Genomic DNA, 22,949 nt, shown 5'->3' with positions numbered 1-22,949 from the left:
TTATATATGAATTTATACAGTTACAAAATTTACACAGAGCACAGTGGCTCAGCTTGAATTCTCAGGTCTGAAAATTATTTTCACCCCTGAAATACACTGCTAGTTTGAAGTTTGAACTACATGGCATTGCTCTAATAAGGTAGACAAATTATCCATGCCATCGTTGGTCACCCAAGTTGGTTCGCAGATGGTCATCCTGCAGTCAATGTCATTTGATAGTAAACTGTCAGAAACTCTTTCATGTGATCTTTTCATCTCTCCTGGAACTAAAACTCTTCTTTCAGCATATGGTGTACTGTCAATATTATATATAATACAACAAACTTTCTAGCTGTTGGATCCAATACAGCTGGACAACCCATTGTAGTTGCCCCTTCTACTGCCAATGCAGTGTTCCTGATCTGTTCATTTACCTTTTCACAGAATTCAGTGGCTACCTTATCAAGCTGAAGCTCTCCCTCTGTCTGACCAAAATCTAAATTAGAATTTGACCAAGCTGAATTAGAATTTTAAATTTATTATTTTATATGATATTATAAATTTGGATAATGTCAAATGATATTCATATCAATGATCATGCTTTGCAGCTTTTCAATTCAAACCAAATTGTCATAGTGGACTCAATTAATAAATTATATTTTATATTTATAAATTTTTGAGACCCTGACGCTCCCCCACGTTTCCTAAAAAATGGTAGGGAGCTTTTGCATAGGCCGCTCCCGCGCCCCCTCGCTCCCTCGCCCCCTCGTCCCAGAAGCTTGGTGGAACATTGTGAATATATCAAAATGAAACCAAGTGTAATACATATCTGAAACAAAATACATAAGCAATAAGCCTATAAACCACCTCTAGAGTCTAAACACAATAGGTATAATGTTACAAGCCACTAGTCTGTTACATATCACTGATCAACATTATCAATCATCAAGCTCATCAACAATGTTGGAAATGAGATCATCAACATGAACCACAATATGTAACTTGGAGTCATCAAACTCAGTGGACTCAGGACAACTCCAGCTACAATGGTAGTACTTGTAGAAGAACAGGTTGCACATCCAGTCCCTGCTATGCCTAGTACTACGCCTACTCTTACTACTGGATCTAAATCCACATCAATCAACACCCCACGTCATCAAGATCAAAATTTGTTAAGTGAGTCTACTCTACCCATTTTGAGGTTGGATCAACATCATCCAACACAATGGGATCTATACAAAATATTTTATTTAGTAACTAGTTACGCCTTAGTCGAAGGTTGTACTGCATGAAGATGAAATCATTTAATTGTTTTTGTTACAAATAGTTCATCTTCTTCATGTGAATCTACTTAAAGACAGACCAATTGCACTCACACCGGGAAGCGCTACAAGTTTGACTTGGGACTCAAACTGCAAAATTTTGCAATTGAAGACATTGGCTACCAAATGACTCCCACCAATGTGCTATGAAGAAAAAATTCGTTCAAGAAATAAAATTGTGACTTTGGTCAAAAACTTACGAAATTTAAGTTTAAACAATTGAACTTAAAGAATCATTGGAATTGCTAACCTGGTTGGTCCAAATCTCTTGCAATATTTGCTAGGATTTTTGCCAAAGGTAACCATGGCTCTAGTGAAAGCATCAATCTACCAATGTATGTCCCACTACTCAGTCTCATCAAAGACCATGCTCATTCCAATTTAGGGTTTAAATTTTTAAATATTAATTTTAACTCAGGTAATAAAGAAAATCAATCTAGAGTTTGATTTTTTAGTCTGTTGAAAGTTTGGTAACTCTGAAGGTATTTTCGAGTGGAAAAAACCCACAAAAAGACATGTTATCCAAGTCTGGGAGTTTTGGACCCAAAGTTGTGGGCTTAGAAACCAAAATAATTAATATTTTATTCTAATTTGTTGTTGAGTGGTAAAGTAGGAATTTCTTAAAGGTCAAAGAAGAACCCCAAGACCCTCACACAAGAGCTATAGATATAGGCCAAATCACAAGTGAGAAGGACTTAGCCTAGGCAATCCTAGTGTTGAAAAATGTGTAACTAGGTTTGGTCTTCATTAGTATGAAATGTATTCTTGTAAATATAAAATGAAAAAGAAATTATTATTATTATTATTATTATTAGTATTGAAGCATGGGTTTCATGCTCAAGTTCTTTTATTTTATAGGTCAAGCACCCATTGAGTGCTTCTAGGGTTTGTCCTAGGTATAAGAGTCATTGTCATATATGGAAGACCCTATGGGCACATTGTATATTGTAAAGAAAAATTTATTTTGTCTTGAAAGTGTCAAAATACCTCCAAGATCAAGTCGGCCTAATGAGTTGTCAAGTCGGCCTACATGAAGAGCAATGTCCACCCTTGAAGAAGCCTATATATAAGAGGAACTCGTCCTCCATTTGATTCATTCACTCACTCATCTCTCATGCGAAGAAGGGAGCAACAGAAGGTCGAAGAAGGAAGTGCGAAGAAGAGAAGGACAAGGAAAGTCGAAGTGTTTGGGTCTCTCTACATTCTTCTGGGAATGTGAAGTTAGGGTTTCTGCACTGGGGAAGTCTAAGGTTCAATTTTAGAAGCAAGAAGAGCAAGAAGGCAAGCGAAGGTCTCTTAGGGTTTCCTACTAGCCCTAGGATCCATATCAAGGCAAGTGAAGTTAAGGGAAGAGTAGTTAGAGGGAGATCAAAGTCTCTTAGAGAGGAAGCAGTAGTTTCTGGGCAACAAAATTTCGAATTTACTAGGGGGTCGAAGATATTGCAGCTGGAGGTCGAGGAAGACTTGATCTTGGAGGGTATTTGTCTGAGTCTAGGTCATGGTATTCGTCAATTGAAAGATCTAAAAGATAAGAAGAGATTTTTGGGTTTTCCCCTCAAGAGGAGGGGTTTTGGCCATGGCTTGCAGCCTATATATTGTGTCATTGTTCTTCCTGTTTTTGTAGTTGTTTGATCATTGATGTATTACGCATTGGAATAATAAAGATCAAAGCTAATAAGTAAAAAGGTAACACAAACAGTTATCAAGTTAAGAGAATTAACATATACATTGCCCTATTGAATTCTCAAGATGGTATCAGAGCTAAGGTTCTCTAAGGGCATCATAAAGATCTCCTCTACAATGAAGAAGGTAATCAAAAGGATTGCAAGCCATCTCCAGAAAGGTATAAAAGAAGTATGGAGTCTCATATTCTCTTCAAAAAAGGTATCACTCAAAGAAAAGGATGAAGGACTCTTCTCGGCTCTCTGTGGGACATTCCAAGATGAAGATATCTAGGTGATTGATAGCAATGCATCAAGACACATGACTGGTCATTCCCACCAATTGAAGACCTTGTCAAAAGGAAAATTGCATACTTTGTGGAACTTGGAGACAACAAAAGCTATCCAATGAAAGGCATTGGATCATCATCTATAAAGCTTGAAGATGGAAGCAACATCCACCTCAACAACATTCTATTTGTTCCAAGTTTGCACAAAAATATACTTTCTATTTCAAGCTTAGAAGATAAAGGAGATAGAGTAGCTTCCATTGATGGAAAAGTAGTTGTATGGACTAAAGGCACAAGCATAGAACAAGCAAAAGTAATTGGCATCCGAGAAGGAAGGCTCTACAGATTAATATCTCTTGTAAATCATGCCCTAGTCCACACTGAGATTAGTCCATGTGAACTTTGGCACCGAAGGTTCGGTCATTTACATTTCAAGATTCTACCAACTCTAAATTCCATAGTAGATGGAATACCAAATCTAAAGGAGGACCATGAAGGTGTCTGCAAAGGATGTGCATTAGGCAAGAATACCAAGAGACTAATTGGAAGCAGTGCTTCACAGTCGAAAGAAATCTTGGATCTCATTCACTCTTATGTGTGTGACCCTATGTATCCCAAATCTCTTGGAGGTCATCTCTATTATGTTACATTCATAGATGATCATTCAAGAAAGACCTGGGTTTACTTAATGAAAACCAAGGGTGAAGTATTTACTAAATTTCAAGAATTCGAAGTAGAAGTGGAGAACTTTACAGAAAGAAGAATCAAGATTCTAAGATCTGATAATGGAGGAGAATATACATCCAAAGAGATTATAGCATTTTGTAAGGAATTTGGGATTAAGAGGGAGCTGATAGTTCTATATAATCCCGAACAAAATGGAGTTGCAGAAATAAAGAACCGATCCATTGAAGAAAGTTTAAAAGCAATGTTACATGATCAAGATCTACCGAAGTTCTGTGGAGTGAGGCAACAAAGACAGCAATCTACATACAAAATCGATATCCTCATAGATATCTAGACAACAAGACTATGGAAGAAGTGTTCACTGGGAAGAAGGCATCTGTAGATCGTCTTTGAATCTTTGGGTGTCTTGTGTATATACATATACCTAAAGACAAAAGAGAGAAGATGGATTTTTCCAGTGTGAAAGGTACATTTGTCGCATATAGTAACTCATCTAAAGCCTATAGAATGTACATGAAAGATGAACATCACATTGAAGTTAGTCATGATGCCATATTTGATGAAAGCATAGCATTCAAGAAATCAAAAGAACTTTCTATAGATTTTGATGACGAAGAACTTCCTATATTTGAGGAAGAAGCTGACAAGGAAGAAGAAGGATCTCACCATGAGGAAGAAGGACCTAGTGAACCTGTTCAACCTGTGGTCATTCAAGAAACAAGGAAAAGACCTAACTGGTTGAAGTCTACACTAATTGATGCAGAAGGTCATGGGGCAGCTCAAGGATCATTTAGAGAAAGTAAAAGACCCAAGAGATATTCTGGGTATGCTGCATACATGACGAAGTTAATAGAAGCAAAACCATCAACATTTGAGGAGGCTATAAAACATCGAGAATGGAAAGATGTCATGAATGAGGAATATCAATCTAAAATGAAGAATGGAGTTTGGGAGATTGCACCTAGGCCCGAAGACAAGTATGTGGTTACTTCCAAATGGATCTATAAGATCAAGCATGCAGCTAATGGAAGTATAGATAAACATAAAGCAAGATTTGTGGCCAGAGGTTTCTCTCAACTCGAAGGCATCGACTATGAAGAAACATTTGCTCCAACAGCAAGATATACTACAATTCGATCATTAGTCTCTCTGGCAGCATCAATGGGATGGAACATCCACCAAATGGATGTCAAGACTGCATTTCTGAATGACACAATAGATGAAGAAGTCTATATAGAACAACCCTTTGGATTTGAAGCAAAGGACAAGAAGGCATATGTTTGCAGATTGAAGAAGGCACTATATGGCCTCAAGCAAGCACCAAGGGCGTGGTATGCTAGGATGGATGCATACCTAGAGAGATTAGGCTTCACGAAAAGCTCTATTGACTCAAACCTCTACATCAAGGTTGTGAACAATGAACCTGTAATCATTCTTTTGTATGTAGATGATCTTCTCTTGACAGGTGTAGAAGGTCGAATTGAAGAATGTAAGAAGCAATTGGCAGCAGAATTTGACATGAAGGACCTTGGGCTGATGCATTACTATTTGGGACTGGAAGTTTGGCAAGAACCTAATGAAGTCTATTTAGGTCAAGGAAAGTATGTGATCGAGATATTGAAGAAGTTCGACATGATGGACTGTAAACAAATGACCACTCCAATGATCACTAACTTGAAGAAACTAAGAAGTTCTGAATCAAGCCCTGTGGATCCTTCCAGATACAGACAACTCATTGGCTCACTAATGTACTTAGTGAATACTAGACTGGACATATGTTTTGCAGTAAATGTACTCAATCAATTCCAAGTGGAGCAGAAGCATGACCATTGGATAGCAGCAAAACATATTCTGAGATATCTACAAGGAACTATCAACTATTGCTTGAAGTATGATAAAAGGAACAATGTTCAACTAACTGGTTATACAGATTCCGACTGGGGAGGCAGTGAACAGGAGAGGAGAAGCACTACGGGAGGATGTTTCACCTTAGGATCCTTTATGGTCTCACGGATAAGCAGAAAACAAGACATCGTTGTGTTAAGTAGTGTTGAAGTTGAGTATGTTGCAGAATGCAAAGTCAACAAGGAAGCAGTTTGGTTAGGGAAGCTACTATATGACTTGTTTGAAGGACCGATGAACCCTATAGTGATACATTATGATAACACCAGTTGTATTCGTTTGTCTGAGGACCCACTTTTTCATGGGAAGACAAAGCATATCAACAACAAGTATCACTATATACAAAAGCTAGTACAAAATGGTGTGGTACAGCTACGATATATCTCCACTGATGAGCAAGTAGCTGACATATTGACGAAATTACTTCCAAACAAGAAGCTTGTATACTTAAGGGACAAGCTTGGTTTGGTGGATTTGTCCTCCATAATTGAGAGGGAGTGATAGACACAACCTTCTTGTCTTCACTTGGGAAGAAAGAATGGAGAATTGGGTAACCATCTGGCATTCGATACTCTTTGAGAATGTGGTAGGGCATTCAAGACAAGAGTAGTCGTGGACCGATATTCTTTAAGGATTAGCTACCCAAGATAAGAATAGACCAATGGAAGGTCATATTCTGTGAACACCTGAGTGGGGTATGTATCTTGGAGAGACAATGATGATGGTTTCTATAGTTATACATCATTGGTCTCGCCAACATTGTACTCTGATCTTGTGGAGAGATAGAGTTGTTAGTCAAGGCCTTGCTATATGACAATGTTGGTTATTATGATGCTAGACAAATGGGTAACCAATTCGACTCTTTTTATGAGATCTCTTCAGATTGAGAATGACCATGTACCTCTAATGAATACCTCCCTAGTTCAGAGGGAGTGTTGATTAATGTGTAACTAGGTTCGGTCCTCATTAGTATGAAATGTATTCTTATAAATATAAAATGAAAAACAAATTATTATTATTATTATTATTATTATTATTATTGAAGCATGGGTTTCATGCTTTTCTTTTATTTTATAGGTCAAGCACCCATTGAGTGCTTCTAGGGTTGGTCCTAGGTATAAGAATCATTGTCATATATGGAAGACCCTATGGACACATTGTCTATTGTAAAGAAAAAATTATTTTGTCTTGAAAGTGTCAAAATACCTCCAAGATCAAGTCAGTGTAATGAGCTGTCAAGTCAGCCTACATGAACGTCCACCCTTGAAGAAGCCTATATATAAGAGGAACTCGTCCTCCATTTGATTCATTCACTCACTCATCTCTCATGCGAAGAAGGGGGCAACAGAAGGTCGAAGAAGGAAGTGTGAAGGACAAGGAAAGTCTAAGTGTTTGGAGGAGGCTCAGTAATTCTGCCTCTCACATAGTCCAACACTTCCTGTTCTTCCAATGTCAGATCGAGAGACATCTTCCATCCGTGATAGTCAGACTTCTCACGGAGCTTGTCTTCGGCGGGGAAGTGTGATGAGGAACCCATGAAGTCTTAAGACTTTTTCCAACAGTCTTCGGTGATTGCTCTTGCTCTTGCTCTTGCTTGGGCTTTGTCTTCACCTCACCTCTGATACCATGTTAATTTATGGTATGTTCTATGCTTAAGAGCAATTTATTTCAAATATTCTTATTAGCCCAATATCAATTTCTAGTATAGCAATCACATTAACATGATAGTAAAATGTTGATAGAACATAAATGAAAACAACAAAAGACAAGCCAAGACAAGAGACACAAGATGTTGCACCAGCCAGGGACAAACCCCAATGCAAGGAAACCCTTTGATCAATTCTTCTATATTCTTCAATAATTCAGCAGAGAGAGAGAGAGAGAGTACAATATCACAAATCTGTGATTTTACAACAGCAGTAGTGCAATCCAAATTAGCAAGGTCAAAGCTGGTCAAACAGCGCCCAAGTAACCTCAAGACAACCTAGGAGAACTCAGCCTCCAACAGGGATAGATAGCAGCCCAAAACAGTGCTCAAAACATGGTCAAAACAGCAGTCAACATATCAGCGCCTGCAGTCAGCCCTAACCTGTAAACGTTGTCCCAAAACTGTGATCAAACAGAGGTCAACAAAGGCTGATCTGAACTGCGGCTAGCAAGATAGAGGTTCCCCACACAAATCCGCAATCAAGGGTGTCTTCACGTTGGTCAACGCTGCCCTCTAGCACCTTGGTCAACCCAAATCAATGTTGTTGTACCTTCCTGCGCCCACCTGCACCTAGGTCAATGCTATTGCTCCTAGCTGCATCCTCCTTCTTCCCATGTGAGAGAGAGAAGCTCCTCCTTCGCATGCCCAAACAAGCTAAGAGAGAGAAGAGATGTGGAAATGAGATGAATGTCATAATGCCTCAAGGTTTCTTCTACTTATATGCCACATTGATGTTTAGTTGGGGGCGTGAAAAACTATTTTACTTGTTGGCCGACCTTGACAAATTGTCAAGAAATACAAATAAATTCATATCTCCATGAATACATGTCAGAATCAGACGATCGTTAGATCAATCCTACACCTCTCGATAAGAGGAATCCAAGAAAAATATCAGTTGCCATAAATAAGATGACCCACATGGAGTTTGGATCTAGTTGCCAATTTTAACACTCCCTCTCAACTAGGGAGAACTCCATCTGTTAATCCATCTGTCTGTCGGTACTATCTCTGCCATCAAATGCACTGCCCTGCACTGTTGTTGAGCCCCAAAAATGGATAATTATTTGGGCTCATTCAACCTCCTAATTCGACTTAATCCACCATTCTCATTAGTTCATTGCATGTTTTTTATTATATTTATGCTAATAGAGTGAATGGGTTAGTCATTATGCCAACAAGTCTAATGTGTGCTTTGTGTAGCCTTTTTGGTCAACTTGGAGACAAAATTGAAGGTTTTAATGAGCACTTGGCAGCCAAATTCGTGGGAGAACAAGGGAGAGGATTTGTAGGAAGGTGTCCCCTTCATTTATGGGCCCTTACCTCGAATTCTCCTCCATCAGCTCGGAGTTCAAAGGCCACCAAATCAATTATCACAAGGGCAGCCAAGCAAGTCAAGTAGGACTACTGTTAACTGCAAGTTTTGAGTAGCCGAGTCCCTAAAGTTTAGGAGGACTGTTGGGGTCCTCAATTTGTATAAATAAGAGGGCTTAGGGCCTCATTTCAGGGAGTCACTTTGTAGTCATTTTTTAGTCATGTTGTAGGCAGAAGTTAGCTAGTTTATAGTTCGATATTTATGCAGTAGATTAGCTTTGCTTTCAGCACATTTTCAAGTTCTCCTTGTGGACAGTTTTTGGAATGTAACATTTCTTGCTCAATAAAGATGAATCCAGCTTTGCACCAGCTCTAAATCTCTCTTAGGAGGCTGTAGCTCTTGAGGTTGGGCCCATCTCAAGTGCCCAGTACCTCCTTTGTTTACTTTCATGTGTCTTTGCTGCATTCTTAGAATAAAATCTGTTACTTAGATTTAAACCTTGTTTTATTATTTAGGTTGTTTTTGATGAGTAAAATAGCTTTTCATGCTCAAATTTAGTTGATAGGTTGTTAACAGAAAAAGCTTCAAGAAAAGGGCCAACACACATCTGTGGTTTCACCTCTCCCTCAGTGGGATTAGGAGTTGTGACTAGGATGACTTTGTTGCCCACAAAAACACTAATTTTGCTTTGCCATGCAATCACTAGTGTTTGATCTTCATGTGTAGAAGTTGGTTACAAGTTCAGACTTTCGTTTGCTTAGTTGCATGAGTTAAAATACATGGTTTCATTGCAGGTCACACTTCTGTTCATTCTCTTTACTGACAGCTAGCAAATTAGGTCAACGTAACTAGGTCTTTGAATTTACAAGTCTTTGTTGGTTCAGATTGGAAAATCGACTTGCAGAGCACCTGTACCACTCCTTCATCTGCTTATTCTCCATCAGCACCATCCACTCCACCCTCTACTTAGAATCCTTACCTCACGTTTGCCACATTTGCTCACATAACCCTAGTTTTTGTACATCATTGTTTCAGCCTTCTTTGAGCCAACTTAGCTATCTACACCTTCTCACCACTCCATCCACCAGTCCCTGGGCCACTTCAGACCCCTATCCTACCTCCATATCCATTCATGCATCTTCCCTCACTCACCCATCCTCCAAAATCCAATTTTTAAACATCCTGTAGAAATTCCTGAACATCCTATAGAAATTCCTGAAACATCCTGTAGAACCCCTGCAGACTTCCTATAGAAGCTCACGAATGAGGTTTCTTGATAGCCAAACTCTGTGAAACTCTCTGGAAGGGTGTTAGGGACCCCTTAGGCCCTCTCTGAACCTTCCCGACCTCTTCCAAGCATTTCCTCTCGCCAATCCACCTCTACACAGTCAAAAACAGTTAAATTGTATGCATGATAATTGTAACAGCTTATTCAAAAATACAAAAAGACGTTTTCTTCAGATAGTGATAACTTAGACACATGCATTTTACCTTCCTAGAAGTCAATGGCATCTCTTTCAGTAGCTTGCATCCTCTTTTTCGCATCAGTAGGGCTAGCTGGTAAAATTAGGGTTTGCTAGGGTTTGCATTTCCTTTCCGCTTTCCAGCTTCTTTCTGCAAGTAAATTAGCCCCTTTTAGTTAGCTTTCATTCATCAGTTAAAAAGCTTCTTCTAAGAGCTCATAGAAGTTGGCTTAAGCTCCTAGCGTACTTGTGCCAGCTGACCAAGTGACAGCCGCGGCAAGAGCTAGTACTTGTGCATACAGCACCGTCACTTCCAAGTTTGTTACGAACTACCGGGTTGATAAAATTAAAGAAGGGAGTTCCAGAAGTTGCAGCATTATTGCTGCAATACTGGGGCCCACCAACTGCTCGACTCTTCTCTACTCTACTGAACTATGAAGAAGAAGAAATGATCGAGAATATATCATACCATTCTCTACTGACCTGAAGTCAGTCCCAAATAAAAGAGAGTGTCTAATAGCACTCTTACTAACCCGAAGTTAGTTCCAAAAGAGAGTGAGCTATATCACTCTTACTGACCCAAAGTCAGTTCCAATTGATCCCAGATCAATGTCATCCTAGCATAGGGAGTACGGTAGATACACGATGTGTCCATCAGTACTACTATGGTCCTTATCCTCATTTCCCTACTCATTGGCCAGATGAGAGGTACTTCCCATGAGTCCTAGACTGCATGGGTAGGATGTCTCGGCAAGAGAAGGATGAACCACTCATCCTGCCTACATGTCGCCATGGGGTATCACAGGGGAAGGCTAAATCATTCACCCTATACATAGCGCACCACTAGGGGAGGGTGAGTCACCCTATGGTCGCTCGTCGCTCCAAGAAGTACCCCAAGCCCCCAAAGCTCCCAGAGCTCAATGTATGCATCATACAAGACCCTCATAAGAGGGTCTCTCCATGACTCCTCGTCGTTCTCGGAAAGTCAAGAATTTGACCTTTCCCAGGGGCTTCGTTAGAATGTCGGCGACCTGCTCATCAATCCCAATAGGATGGAGCCTTATTGCTCCTCGTTGTACCATATCCCGGATAAAGTGATACCTGATATCAATGTGCTTGGAGTGATCATGAAATACGGGATTCTCTGATAAACGAATCCCACTCTAGTTGTCGTAAAGGATCACGATAGTATCCAGCATATGTCCAACCAGCTCACTAAAGAGCTTCCTCAACCAAATAGCCTCACAAGAGGCCATACTCACAACAATGTACTCTGTCTCAGTGGTGCTCAAAGCCACCAACTTCTACTTCCTGCTCATCTAGGATATCAAGGTAGAACCCAAAGAGAAACAACACCCGGAAGTGCTCTTTCGGTCCACCACACTACCTGCCCAATCAGCATCGGAATATCCATGTAGCCTCACATCTCCGACAGTGTATCTCAACCCATGAGTGAGTGTGCCCCGAAGATATCTCAGAAGATTCTTGGCACCAATCCAATGTGAGTGACGAGGCTCAACCATATATTGGCTCAATGTGTTGACTGAAAAACATATATCTAGACGGAAGTTCACCAAGAACATCAATGCTCCTATGAGTTGACGATACTCGGAGGCATTACCCAATACAGGTCCGGCAGCACTACCGCATAACTTCTTGAAGATAAGCTCCATCGGGGTAGTCACTGGCTTGCAATCCACCATACCAAATCTCTCCAATATCTTCACCACATATTTTCCTTGAGATAGGAAAATTTCTCCTGCCTTTTGCCAGACTTCCAGCGCTAGGAAATAGTGCATCAATCCTAGGTCCTTCATCTCAAATTCCGAAGCCAACTCCCTCTTACATTTGTGAATGAGAGGGTCTGCACCTGTTAGAAAGACATCGTCAACATATAGCACTAGTATGAGAGGCTTATCATCCTCAACCTTAAAGTAAAGGTTTGGATCGGCTTCACTCCCAGTGAATCCTAGCTTCATCAAGTAGCTATCGATCCTCTCATACCAAGCTCGGGGTGCTTGCTTCAGCCCATAGAGAGCTTTCTTCAACCTGCATATGTGAGATTCTCGATTATGAATCTCAAACCTCTCAGGTTGTTCCACATAGACTTCCTCTTTAATCGAACCATGCAAGAACACAGTCTTGACATCCATCTAATGTAGGTTCCATCCTTGCGAAGCAGCAAGGGCTATGATCGAGCGGATGGTGGTGTATCGGGCAACAGGTGCAAATATCTCATCATAATCCACACCTTCCTTTTGAGAGAAGCCTCGAGCAACAAAGCGAGCCTTATACTTTTCAGCACTCCCATTAGCTCCATGCTTGATTTTGTAAAGCCACTTCGAGGTGACAACTGTTTTGTCCTGGGGTCTGGGGACCACATCCCAGACATCATTCTTCATGATGGACTCGTATTCCTCATTCATAGCATCCTTCCATACTTGATGCTTCACGGCTTCTTCGAACAATGAAGGCTCATTTTGAATGATGGTGCTCATAATAGTCAAGTATCCCTGATACCTGGTCAGCTTCTTACTTTCACGGAAAGTCCCTCTGGGTGCAATATGTCTCTCGGCATCATCAAGAGTCCCCCTAAGCCATGAGGGCCTCTTCCTAGAAGAGGAAGGCTCTTGCGGAGGGGGATCAATGGGATCCATAGGTTCTTCCACATCGGGCATCGTCTCATCTTCCTTCTCATCCGGCTTCCTGGTGTCAGCTTCTTTATCTTTCCTAAGGATAGGAAGATTGTCAACCTTGCTAAGAGCCATATCTTCATCAAAGGCGACATCATGAATTTTCTCGACTTCCCTTTGACCAGCCACATAGATTATATAGTCCTTAGAAGTTTCGTTGTAGCCCACTAAGATACCCTTCTTACCAGATGCACCCAGTTTGCTTCTTTTCTCTTTCAACACATGAAAATGTACGAGACTTCCAAAAATTCTAAAATAAGACACATCAAGTTACTTACTAGTGAACATTTCTTCAAGAGTCTTGGAATCCAATGCTTGATGAGGGCATTGGTTTTGAACATATACGGCGGTGTTTGCAACTTCGGCCCATAGAAACTTTGGAAGCCTTTGATCATGGAGCATAGAACAAACAACTTCCAAAATCGTACAACTCTTCCTTTCAGCCACACCATTCTGCTCAGGAGTGTATGGTGTTGTGGTCTCCCTCTTAATGCCAGCGTCTTTGCAAAAGTCATGGAACTCATTGGATTCATACTCGGTCCCATTATCAGTGCTTAAAATCTTGATCCTCTTCTCAATTTGATTCTCGATCAAGGCTTTGAAGTGACAGAACCAGGGGAACACTTCATCCTTCTTTTTCAAGAAGTATATCCAAGTCTTGCGAGAATAATCATCTGTAAAGTGAGATAATATAGATATCCTCCCAAAGAGTTAACGGGCATCATACCAGATATGTCAGAGTGAACCAACTGCAAAATGTCGGAGGTCTTGCTATGGCTTGAGGGGAATGGTCCCATTTTGGGCTTTCCTTCAGCACATCCCGGACATATACCTTCATGCTCTACTTTAAACTTGGGCATCCCTGTCACCATCTGTCTCACATCGGGTAGAGCCTTATAATGAAGGTGGGCAAACCTCCGGGGCCACAGTTCAGACTGTAGAGTTGTGTCGCAAGACATGACTCCCAACAGACTTCCTCAGACTTGATATAGAGAGTCAACTCGAAACCCAAAAGTGAAAGCATCTTTAAAATTCTTTTTCCATACACATACCTTGCCATCGATGAAGGCCACCTTGTAGCCTTTGTCTTCCATTGCGGAAATGGACACCAGATTTTTCTTGAGATTAGGTACATATAGGACTTCTTGCAAATGAATTGTGTTACCCTGATTTAATTGAAGAGTAACATTCCCTACACCCTTCACGGGATAGGTGGAGTTGTCTCCAAAAATAGTTTCCAGGTTGGTCTCCTTCTCTATCTGAATAGGGAGAGCTTCCTTGTAACCAGTGAAGTGCCTTGAGGCACCACTATCAATAAGCCAATCGCCCAACGAGTCCGAAGGAGTAGTAGAGAGGGCCGATATCAGATAATATTCATCTTGCTTATTGTTAACAACATTAGATTCATACTTGGAGTTTCTTGCCTTCTTGGAGGGTTGACCACTTCCTTGATTTCCAGCATTCCTCTTTCCTTTGCCATTGAACCTACCATTCCTTTGATTGTGGTTGGAATTGCCCCGAGAGTGAATTTGATCATCATCACGAGATGTGTCCTTTCTATTAGGACACTCCCTCGCATAGTGGCCAAATTTATTGCAAACGAAACATCTTCCCTTCCTTCCACCTTTCAATCTGTCCTTTCCTTTAGATTTAGACCCAGAATTATTTCTCCTTTTAGCATGAGAGGAGAAAGCAGTGGGGTTTCCTTTAAATGCAGGCATTTCCTACTCTTCCATCCTTGTCTCTTCTTGAATGCATCTCGCCATTAATTCCTCAAATCCTGGAATTACATTATTGTTGAGAAGAGTGGTTCTAAATACATACCATTCGGATCGGAGCCCTCCAAGAGTTGTGAAAATTCCCTGTCAAGAATGACTTCCCCAATAGATAGAACATCATTCTTGATCTTGGTGATCCTTAAGAAGTAGGATTGCAAATTCTCATCTTTGCCCTTCTTGGTTTCCTTCAGCTCATTTTTTAGGAACAAAACTTGATTTGCATCACTAACTTTAAACAAGCTTACCAGTCTATCGTAGATTTCCTTGGAGGTGTTTAGCTGGGAAACATAGGCCACCAGGTGCTTGTCGATAAGAGTCCCGGATGATCTTATTTGCTTTGACTTCACCCTTAGTCCACTTGTTCCTTGTAGCAACCGGTGCATTTGATGGAGGCTCAGTAATTCTGCCTCTCACATAGTCCAACACTTCATGTTCTTCCAATGTCAGATCGAGAGACATCTTCCATCCGTGATAATCAGACTTCTCACAGAGATTGTCTTCGGCGGGGAAGTGTGATGAAGAACCCATGAAGTCTTAAGACTTTTTCCAACAGTCTTCGGTGATTGCTCTTGCTTAGGCTTTGTCTTCAACTCAGCTCTGATACCATGTTAATTTATGGTATGTTCTATGCTTAAGAGCAATTTATTTCAAATATTCTTATTAGCCCAATATCAATTTCTAGTATAGCAATCACATTAACATGAGGAGTAAAATGTTGATAGAACATAAATGAAAACAACAAAAGACAAGCCAAGACAAGAGACACAAGATGTGGCACCAGCCAGGGACAAACCCCAATGCGAGGAAACCCTTTGATCAATTCTTCTATATTCTTCAATAATTCAGCAGAGAGAGAGAGATAGTACAATATCACAAATCTGTGATTTTACAACAGAAGTAGTGTAATCCAAATCAGCAAGGTCAAAGCTGGTCAAACAGCTCCCAAGTGACCTCAAGACAACCTAGGAGAACTCGGCCTCCAAGAGGGATAGATAGCAGCCCAAAACAGTGGTCAAAACAACAGTCAACATATCAGTCCCTGCAGTCAGCCCTAACCTGTAAACGCTGTCCCAAAACTGTGGTCAAACAGAGGTCAACAAAGGCTGATCTGAACTGCAGCTAGCAAGATAGAGGCTCCCCACACAAATCCGCAGTCAAGGGTGTCTTCACGTTGGTCAACGCTGCCCTCTAGCACCTCGGTCAACCCAAATCAATGTTGTTGTACCTTCCTGCGTCCCCCTGCACCTAGGTCAATGCTGCTGCTCCTAGCTGCGTCCTCCTTCCCATGTGAGAGAGAGAAGCTCCTCCTTCGCATACCCAAACAAGCTAGGAGAGAGAAGAGATGTGGAGATGAGATAAGTGTCATAATGCCTCAAGGTCTCTTCTACTTAGATGCCACATTGAGGTTTAGTTGGGAGTGTGAAACACTATTTTACTAGCTGGTCGACCTTGACAAATTGTCAAGAAATACAAATAAATTCATATCTCCACGAATACATGTCGGAATCGGATAATCGTTAGATCAATCCTACACCTCTCGATGAGAGGAATCCAAGAAAAATATCAGCTGCCATAAATAAGATGACCCACATGGAGTTTGGCCCTAGTTGCCAATTTTAACATAGATTCATGAAACAAATTGAAATCTAGGTTATTTTATAGCATCTACAACAAGTATATATCTTAGAAAATCAGCACCACACTTTCCTATTTCACAAGTGGGATTGTCGAATGAACATAATTTCCCTTGAATGTCATGATTTTGTTATTGTCCATGGCGCATTGTTTATCAAATATTAACAATAGATTTAAAATTGTGAAATAGTTTTCACTTGCAAAATTAATTATTTTATCATGCTGTTATGTTGAATGATCATCTATGTAACAAAATATGTTGAAGATTTTATTTTCCCCTGCTACAATAGAACATTTACAAGTACTCTAATGGATCAAATATTTCATATTGTGTACATGGACAATATAATTTCTTGGTTATCATAAGAATCTTGAGATTATTTTTCATTTCAAGTATGTAATGTTCCCTATGGATTAATTGCCCAAGGGAGGGCGAAATAGCTTATCCAACCCCGTAGGCTATAGTCATTGATGAAGGGGAAAATTCAATTATCCAATGTTTGGGGCAACATTGGGTAAATGATGGGGTCGCTGGGGCAAAAATCTTAAATTGGGGATTGCACATGAACCCTTCACATTAGATTAAGGAGGAGGAAACCCCATGAGGAAATCTATAAATAAAAGAGAGTTGGAATCATTTTGAATCATCGAATTGGATTGAATTGTCTCTGTTTTTCTTGAGCCTAAGGCTTTGAGGGTTTTAAGACCCCTTCTTCTTTATTAGTTTCTGTGGAGGTGATCCCACCCTAGTTTTGGATTGCAAGAAAAAGGATTTGAAGCAGCGCTGCTCTAGTTTGGTATGCAAGGAAGCACCCTTCTTTGTGGTTAACAAGCCTTGTTCAGGAGCAACAAAGGTCATCAAGGACGAAAATCCGAGGGCTATAAGCTTGGAAAAATACGTCGTGGTTCTATGGCATAAGACAGCAAAGCGTGAAGGAGCGGTGAGGTAATCATGTGATTGGACAGCGGGAGCAGGGCCGGAGGGCCAAGTTGACCAAAACTGGTCTTGTTGCAAGGGCCGAAAGGGTTAGGGCTCCTTTGTCTATCCAAAATAGCAAACTACAGGCAGACATCAATAGTAAATAAAGCAAAAGAAGTCTGGAAGCTATGACGTATACTTCCAAGGGCCGATGGATAGCATTTTGATCTGGGCAGTGAACAAGTTATTTAGATGCAAGACTGTAAGGAAAATGAGACAATCAGCCCAGTTAGGGTATATCATTAGGAAGCAGGACTCTCTATAGGCTAAAATCAATTTATTAAGTAGATCAAATCCTTTTGTAAGCTGGTTAATTTGATCTATGGAATCAAAACTATTGCTTAGGTATTGATTACTGTTGTAAACAATGAAGTGGATAGTTTACATTTCATAAATGACTATTGTTGGTATAGCAATCCTAGTAGTTGTCGTAAAGATCAGAGAGATGTGAACAAATTGATGTGTGGTAAAATCTACTATCATTTGCATTATTGTATGATTTATATTATCCTTACCTAAAGTTGAAGAGTATGATGGAATTACTAGAGATTAACTTCTGATTTTGAAACCCTAAGAGTTAAAATTACCTTAGGACACTATAAAGTATCCTCTTGCTCACCATTGTATGTATCAAAATCAGGTTTGAAACTTGCAATCGACTCATTACTTGGTTTGAAGAGTCATCACTTGGTTTGAGGGTTCAATGGCTTTGGCATTTTGAAAAGTATAGACTCAAAGGCACTAATTAAATTTGTAAACCACTCACTTATGTGATAGGAAAAAAGGGGAAACTTAAGATACAAATACACAAAAAACTTCAAAAATGCACCAATTAAAATACCCTAGCTACATAAGTGTTAAATCTTGCATTCAAAGAGGGCACAAAGAAGTGCATCTAGTGAACATTCCATGCCCTATACTAAATCTCGGAAAAACAAAGAAAAGGCATAATTTTTTACATACCTAGGAACACGGATATTGTATAGTAGAGTACATCTCCGCTCCAAGAATGTTTAGTTGATGGCACAAAAAACTATGGAATTTCCCCTGTTTGCTTGATGAAGAACTACCACCAGACTCAAGCTACCCTTAGAGCTCAATCACATCACAAGAAAATTCGAAAATGACCTCAAAACCCAAACCAGCACTTTATTCTGTCTTTTTCAGTGGCAGGGCGATAAATTCAAATCAACTCGCAATAATTTAAAATAGGACAAATTATCACGATAAATTCTAGCTATAATATCAGTGAGTTTGGTTTCAAAGATATTATCGTAATATGTGCAACACACATACATATCGCAATAATTTAAAATTGGACAAATTATCACGATAAATTCTAGCTATAATATCAGTGAGTTTGGTTTCAAAGATATTATCGTAATATGTGCAACACACATACATATAAGAGTAGTTAAAAGTAAAAAAATTATATTCCACCAAGAAGTGCTTTTTACATCCCACTATGAGGGAGATATGTAATTCCTCCAAAGCTTAACATAGAGTTGACACATTGCATTTAAAAAAAAATATATATATATATAACAACAAAATAGTATTTAACATGGAGTTGACATGTGATATTAAAAAATAATAATAATAACCAAAAAAATATTTCAATATCCATCTTTCGTAAAATATTTATATATCGACTTTCTACATTATATATATATATATATATATATATATAGCCCCAAGCGTTGGCTCAATTGGTCAGGTCCCCATCATTAAAGAACCTTTGCTATTGAGAGGTCACATATTCAATTCTCTCAACACTCTTGGGGTCAGGCTCCATGGTTGAGCCAGCAAGAAGTGATCCCTTAGGGTGGATCTGTCTAGTACAAATATTTAGTGGGTGTAGCAGTCACTAATCTCTGGGGTCAACGAACCATATAGGAAAACAAACAAAATATATATATATATATATATATATATATATAAGTAAAAAATACCTTATGATTAAAACATTTCAATGGTGTGCTGCTCAGTGTGAGGGAGATGAGAGCTCCATGCTATTAAAGTAGTAGATGAAGTTTTATTCCATGTTATAGACAATCGAAGAAGGGATAGAACAAAAATAATACACAAGCCCAATGCGTAGCAAACTTTTGATTCATGAAACAGTAACATGTAGAGTTTTATTTCAATGCGTAGCAAACTTCAGATTCATGAAACAGTAACATGTAGAGTTTTATTCCAAATTTGTCGAGAGTGATTTTCACATGGAGAGCAACAACATATCATTGTGAATCTCAGGGTTTGACTGTTGACATGCCCTTTGCATCTTAGGCAATACACTTTTTTCAATCAGTAGATGCTCCTTTAGAAATCCACTGATATGTTCGAAATGACTCAAAAACATTTTTCACACTATGCCATATATTCTTGTGCTAGTTGAGATTTACATATTATTTCATTCATAAAATCCCTTTCTAATAATATAACTTGTACATAAGTTGGTTGAAGTTTGTTATGTTTGAAACAGATTATTCTAAATTTGGTCCTGGCCAATAATTAAGCATCAATTCTTGTAGCAGTTCCCCATATTGCAGAAAGCTACCCCACGTAACCATTCTAGAGTTAAAAATGGTACCTTGGGTCTTCAGTGACTTCCTTGTTGGGTTGTTTATAAGCTCCATCTGAGCTATATACTGCATAGAAAGAAAAAATATCAATCAGTCTCCTGCATAACTTAAATTCAAAGGTCTCTTCTATGTAAGATGTACACATAGAGGTACTTGCTAACGTGCCATAAGCATACTCCATCCATGGATGCATATCTAGGAAACCAAAGAAAAAAAACTATACTAATGACAAAACATTCAAGCCTAGAATAATTTATTTTGCCGAGAAGCACAGCATTCGAAGAAATGCAGGAGGAATGAATGCAAATTCTAACCAGTCTAATATGGTGAAAACCCTGGCACAAACAATATAAACTCTAATTCTTGCGATGGAAGAATATGACTACAATCACTGTTGGTAGCTCAATCTTTCTCTTATTTCCTCTTTTAATGGTTTACTATTTGCAGTTGCTTGTGAACAATGCTAAGCCAAGCTCCGTCGACAACTGAGAATTGAGTTCTAAACATCAGAATGCACCAGCATCAGCATGAGGGCTACATTTTGTCCATCTGAGAGAGAACTCAGTTTGCACAATGTGGCAAGCATCAAATGAGACTGCTGCTTTAATTTTCATATAATTGGAATAGGAACGCATACCTAGTAGGAGGACATATCTACTGTCAAGTGGGTTTATTCTCAGTAGCCACAAGGAAATTATTGTCCTCCTCACCCAGGTTCAAATTCCACCTTGTGACATGATGTTCTTCTTAAGTTCATAAGTTGTTTGTTGAGTATCATGATCAACTTGAGAATGTCAACAAATCCTCACATTTACACACAACCTGATTTACCCTTTGTACCATTCTCCAAATGAATGGAAGTGCCCAGTAATTTCTTCAAGATATATAAAGTATAAAAAATTAAAAAAAAAACATACTTACTCAAGCATGGCTGAAACCCCATGGAAGATTAATTTCTTGTTTATTACTTGAATGGGTAGGTAAAGGGGGTCATTTTGACAAAAAAAATTAGGTAGAAGGCTATTTTGATATATTCATGGCATAGTACACTCTTTCAGGAGATGCCTATTGAATCATTTTTAATAATTTAAGTATGGAGTTTTGTTTTTGTTTTTGTATTTTTGCTTGCAACAATTGGACCAGTTTCATTGGCATTGAGAAGGGAAATTTTGAATAAACAGTTTCATCATCAAGACTCTGTACAGTGTGGTACAATTGATATGAAATTTTATAACCACAAAAACTATTCCAAGATGTCTGTCTACCTCATACACGCATTTGCGCCGCCTTCAAACTCGAACATAACATCTAAACACGAAAACTGCGGAAAATACGGGTCTGTCAACTTACATCGATAAGGAGGTAGACCGGAAATCTCGATCGGTATTAGCATGGTTTCAAGTGCACCAATTGATCGAGGTCCAGGCATTCTGCAACCATTAATGGTATGAACAGAATTTGTAAGACACAATGTCCGATTTCCAAAATGGAACCGTTCATTTTTGTATATGCCCTCGAATTCATTTTCAGAAACCTTAACTTGACTAGCCTTCCAACAATTTTGAAAATCTGGATGACTCTCCGATACCGATAACCACCTACATTGCAAATCCTTGTGCCCGCCAAAATACGAAAGCGGGGTCAATTTGCGGAGAAATAAATTTGGTCTTGGCAAGGGAACTTCGTTGAAGTCATTTAATGGGAAGTGCCTGCGAAACACCGTGCCCCACACACGGCCTGCTGAATGAACTCTTCGCATCAAGACGCTGCAGGAACCTCTCCCTCTCATATGATTGAACTATAGTAAGTCAAACAGCATATCTCTGCTTTCGCTTATGCATTTTTACTGCAAACCCAGGGATAGCAGAGCAGTTTGAAGTGAAATAGTTCACCCCTGAATTGCAGAAAGAACTTAGGGCTTTGAAGTATTGAATTGGCCAATGCGATGGCGCGGCTGAATTGAATGATGTGATCTTGGTGGCTTATGCGCCTTTGCTTTTCTGGAGACTGGCAGCCCTATATTTTAGTTCCCCATCTAGTGACCTTTATTACAACCAGCAGCATGGAATGAGCTCTCTGCAACTGGGCTCAGGAGGAAAATCAATAACGGCGAAGGTGCGGGAAGAAGGAATCTATGAATGGTTATATGGAATATTACTTGGAACAAGAAATCGTAGCAAAGTTTCATAGCAAACTTTACGTGTCCAACCGGTACAATTTACAATTTCGTGTAAAGCTGCGCGGAAAGTTTAACTTAAAAGTAAAATCGTTTGCATCTGGTTTTTAACTGGTCCCTTAAACAGTATCGTCTTAAATGCAATAATAAAAATCATCATCAATAATTTTATATTTAATATTATCTTTAAATATATCATATTATTAGTTAGTTCAAATAGAGTGATATTATATGTATTTTAGTTGTTTGGTGAGTTTAAAATGTTAAATGTTTTGAATTTCATGCAGAAGAGTTTGGGATTTATTTTCTAAATCATTATCTTTATTTTTTTGAGATTATATATTTTATTTGATTATCTTTATTTTTATTTATTGGTTTACATTGAATATTATTTTTTAAGATAAAAGTGTCTTTCTAATGATTTTTTTAATATAGTGAGCATCTTTGTAATGCATTTCTATGAGCCCTATTTTAATAAGCTAATAGGCTACCCCTAGCTTACCATGTCATATGATGGTTGTAATGTGTTTTAGATATAGGATAATATATTATTTATATTCTTTTATATATTAATAATAATTTTAATGCATGCTTTAACACATTCTTAATGTATGAATTCTATGTAAAGAGTATGGTGGGTAAGTTTTAAGGGTTAGTTTAATTGGTTGAGTTCTCATTGCTAAATACTTTATTGATTGGGAGGTCACAGGGTCAATTCTCCTTGACGCCCTTGGGGTCAGGCTCTGCTAATTTGGGTAGCAGGATGTGATCTCTTTAAG

General features: G+C 39.1%; 1 protein-coding gene across 2 annotated transcripts in view; it reads right to left on the bottom strand.

Annotated features, from left to right (window-relative positions):
• LOC149241745 (Cation efflux family protein) overlaps nt 1–22,211 on the bottom strand; it is a 291,670-nt gene extending 269,459 nt beyond the window's left edge. Inside the window, exons 1-2 of one of the 2 annotated variants that reach the window (XR_016246595.1) lie at nt 21,345–22,211; nt 20,003–20,060 (exon numbers count right to left, since the gene is read on the bottom strand). Coding sequence is in view for 1 of the 2 variants with exons in the window: in XM_089374049.1 (XP_089230175.1) it covers nt 20,003–20,060; nt 21,345–21,783 (497 nt within the window). In the remaining variant the exon portion in view is untranslated. The remainder of the gene's footprint in view (nt 1–20,002; nt 20,061–21,344) is intronic. The other variant, XM_089374049.1, reaches the window with a different exon arrangement.
• Between the last annotated feature and the right edge of the window lie 738 nt (nt 22,212–22,949).

The sequence above is a fragment of the Pinus tabuliformis genome, chromosome 8 (genome assembly GCF_031772625.1).
Source record: "Pinus tabuliformis cultivar Carrire ecotype Pingquan chromosome 8, CPIR1, whole genome shotgun sequence".
Taxonomy (NCBI): Eukaryota; Viridiplantae; Streptophyta; class Pinopsida; order Pinales; family Pinaceae; genus Pinus; species Pinus tabuliformis.
Note: the sequence above shows the minus strand (reverse complement) of the source record. Positions and strands in the feature narration are given on the sequence as shown.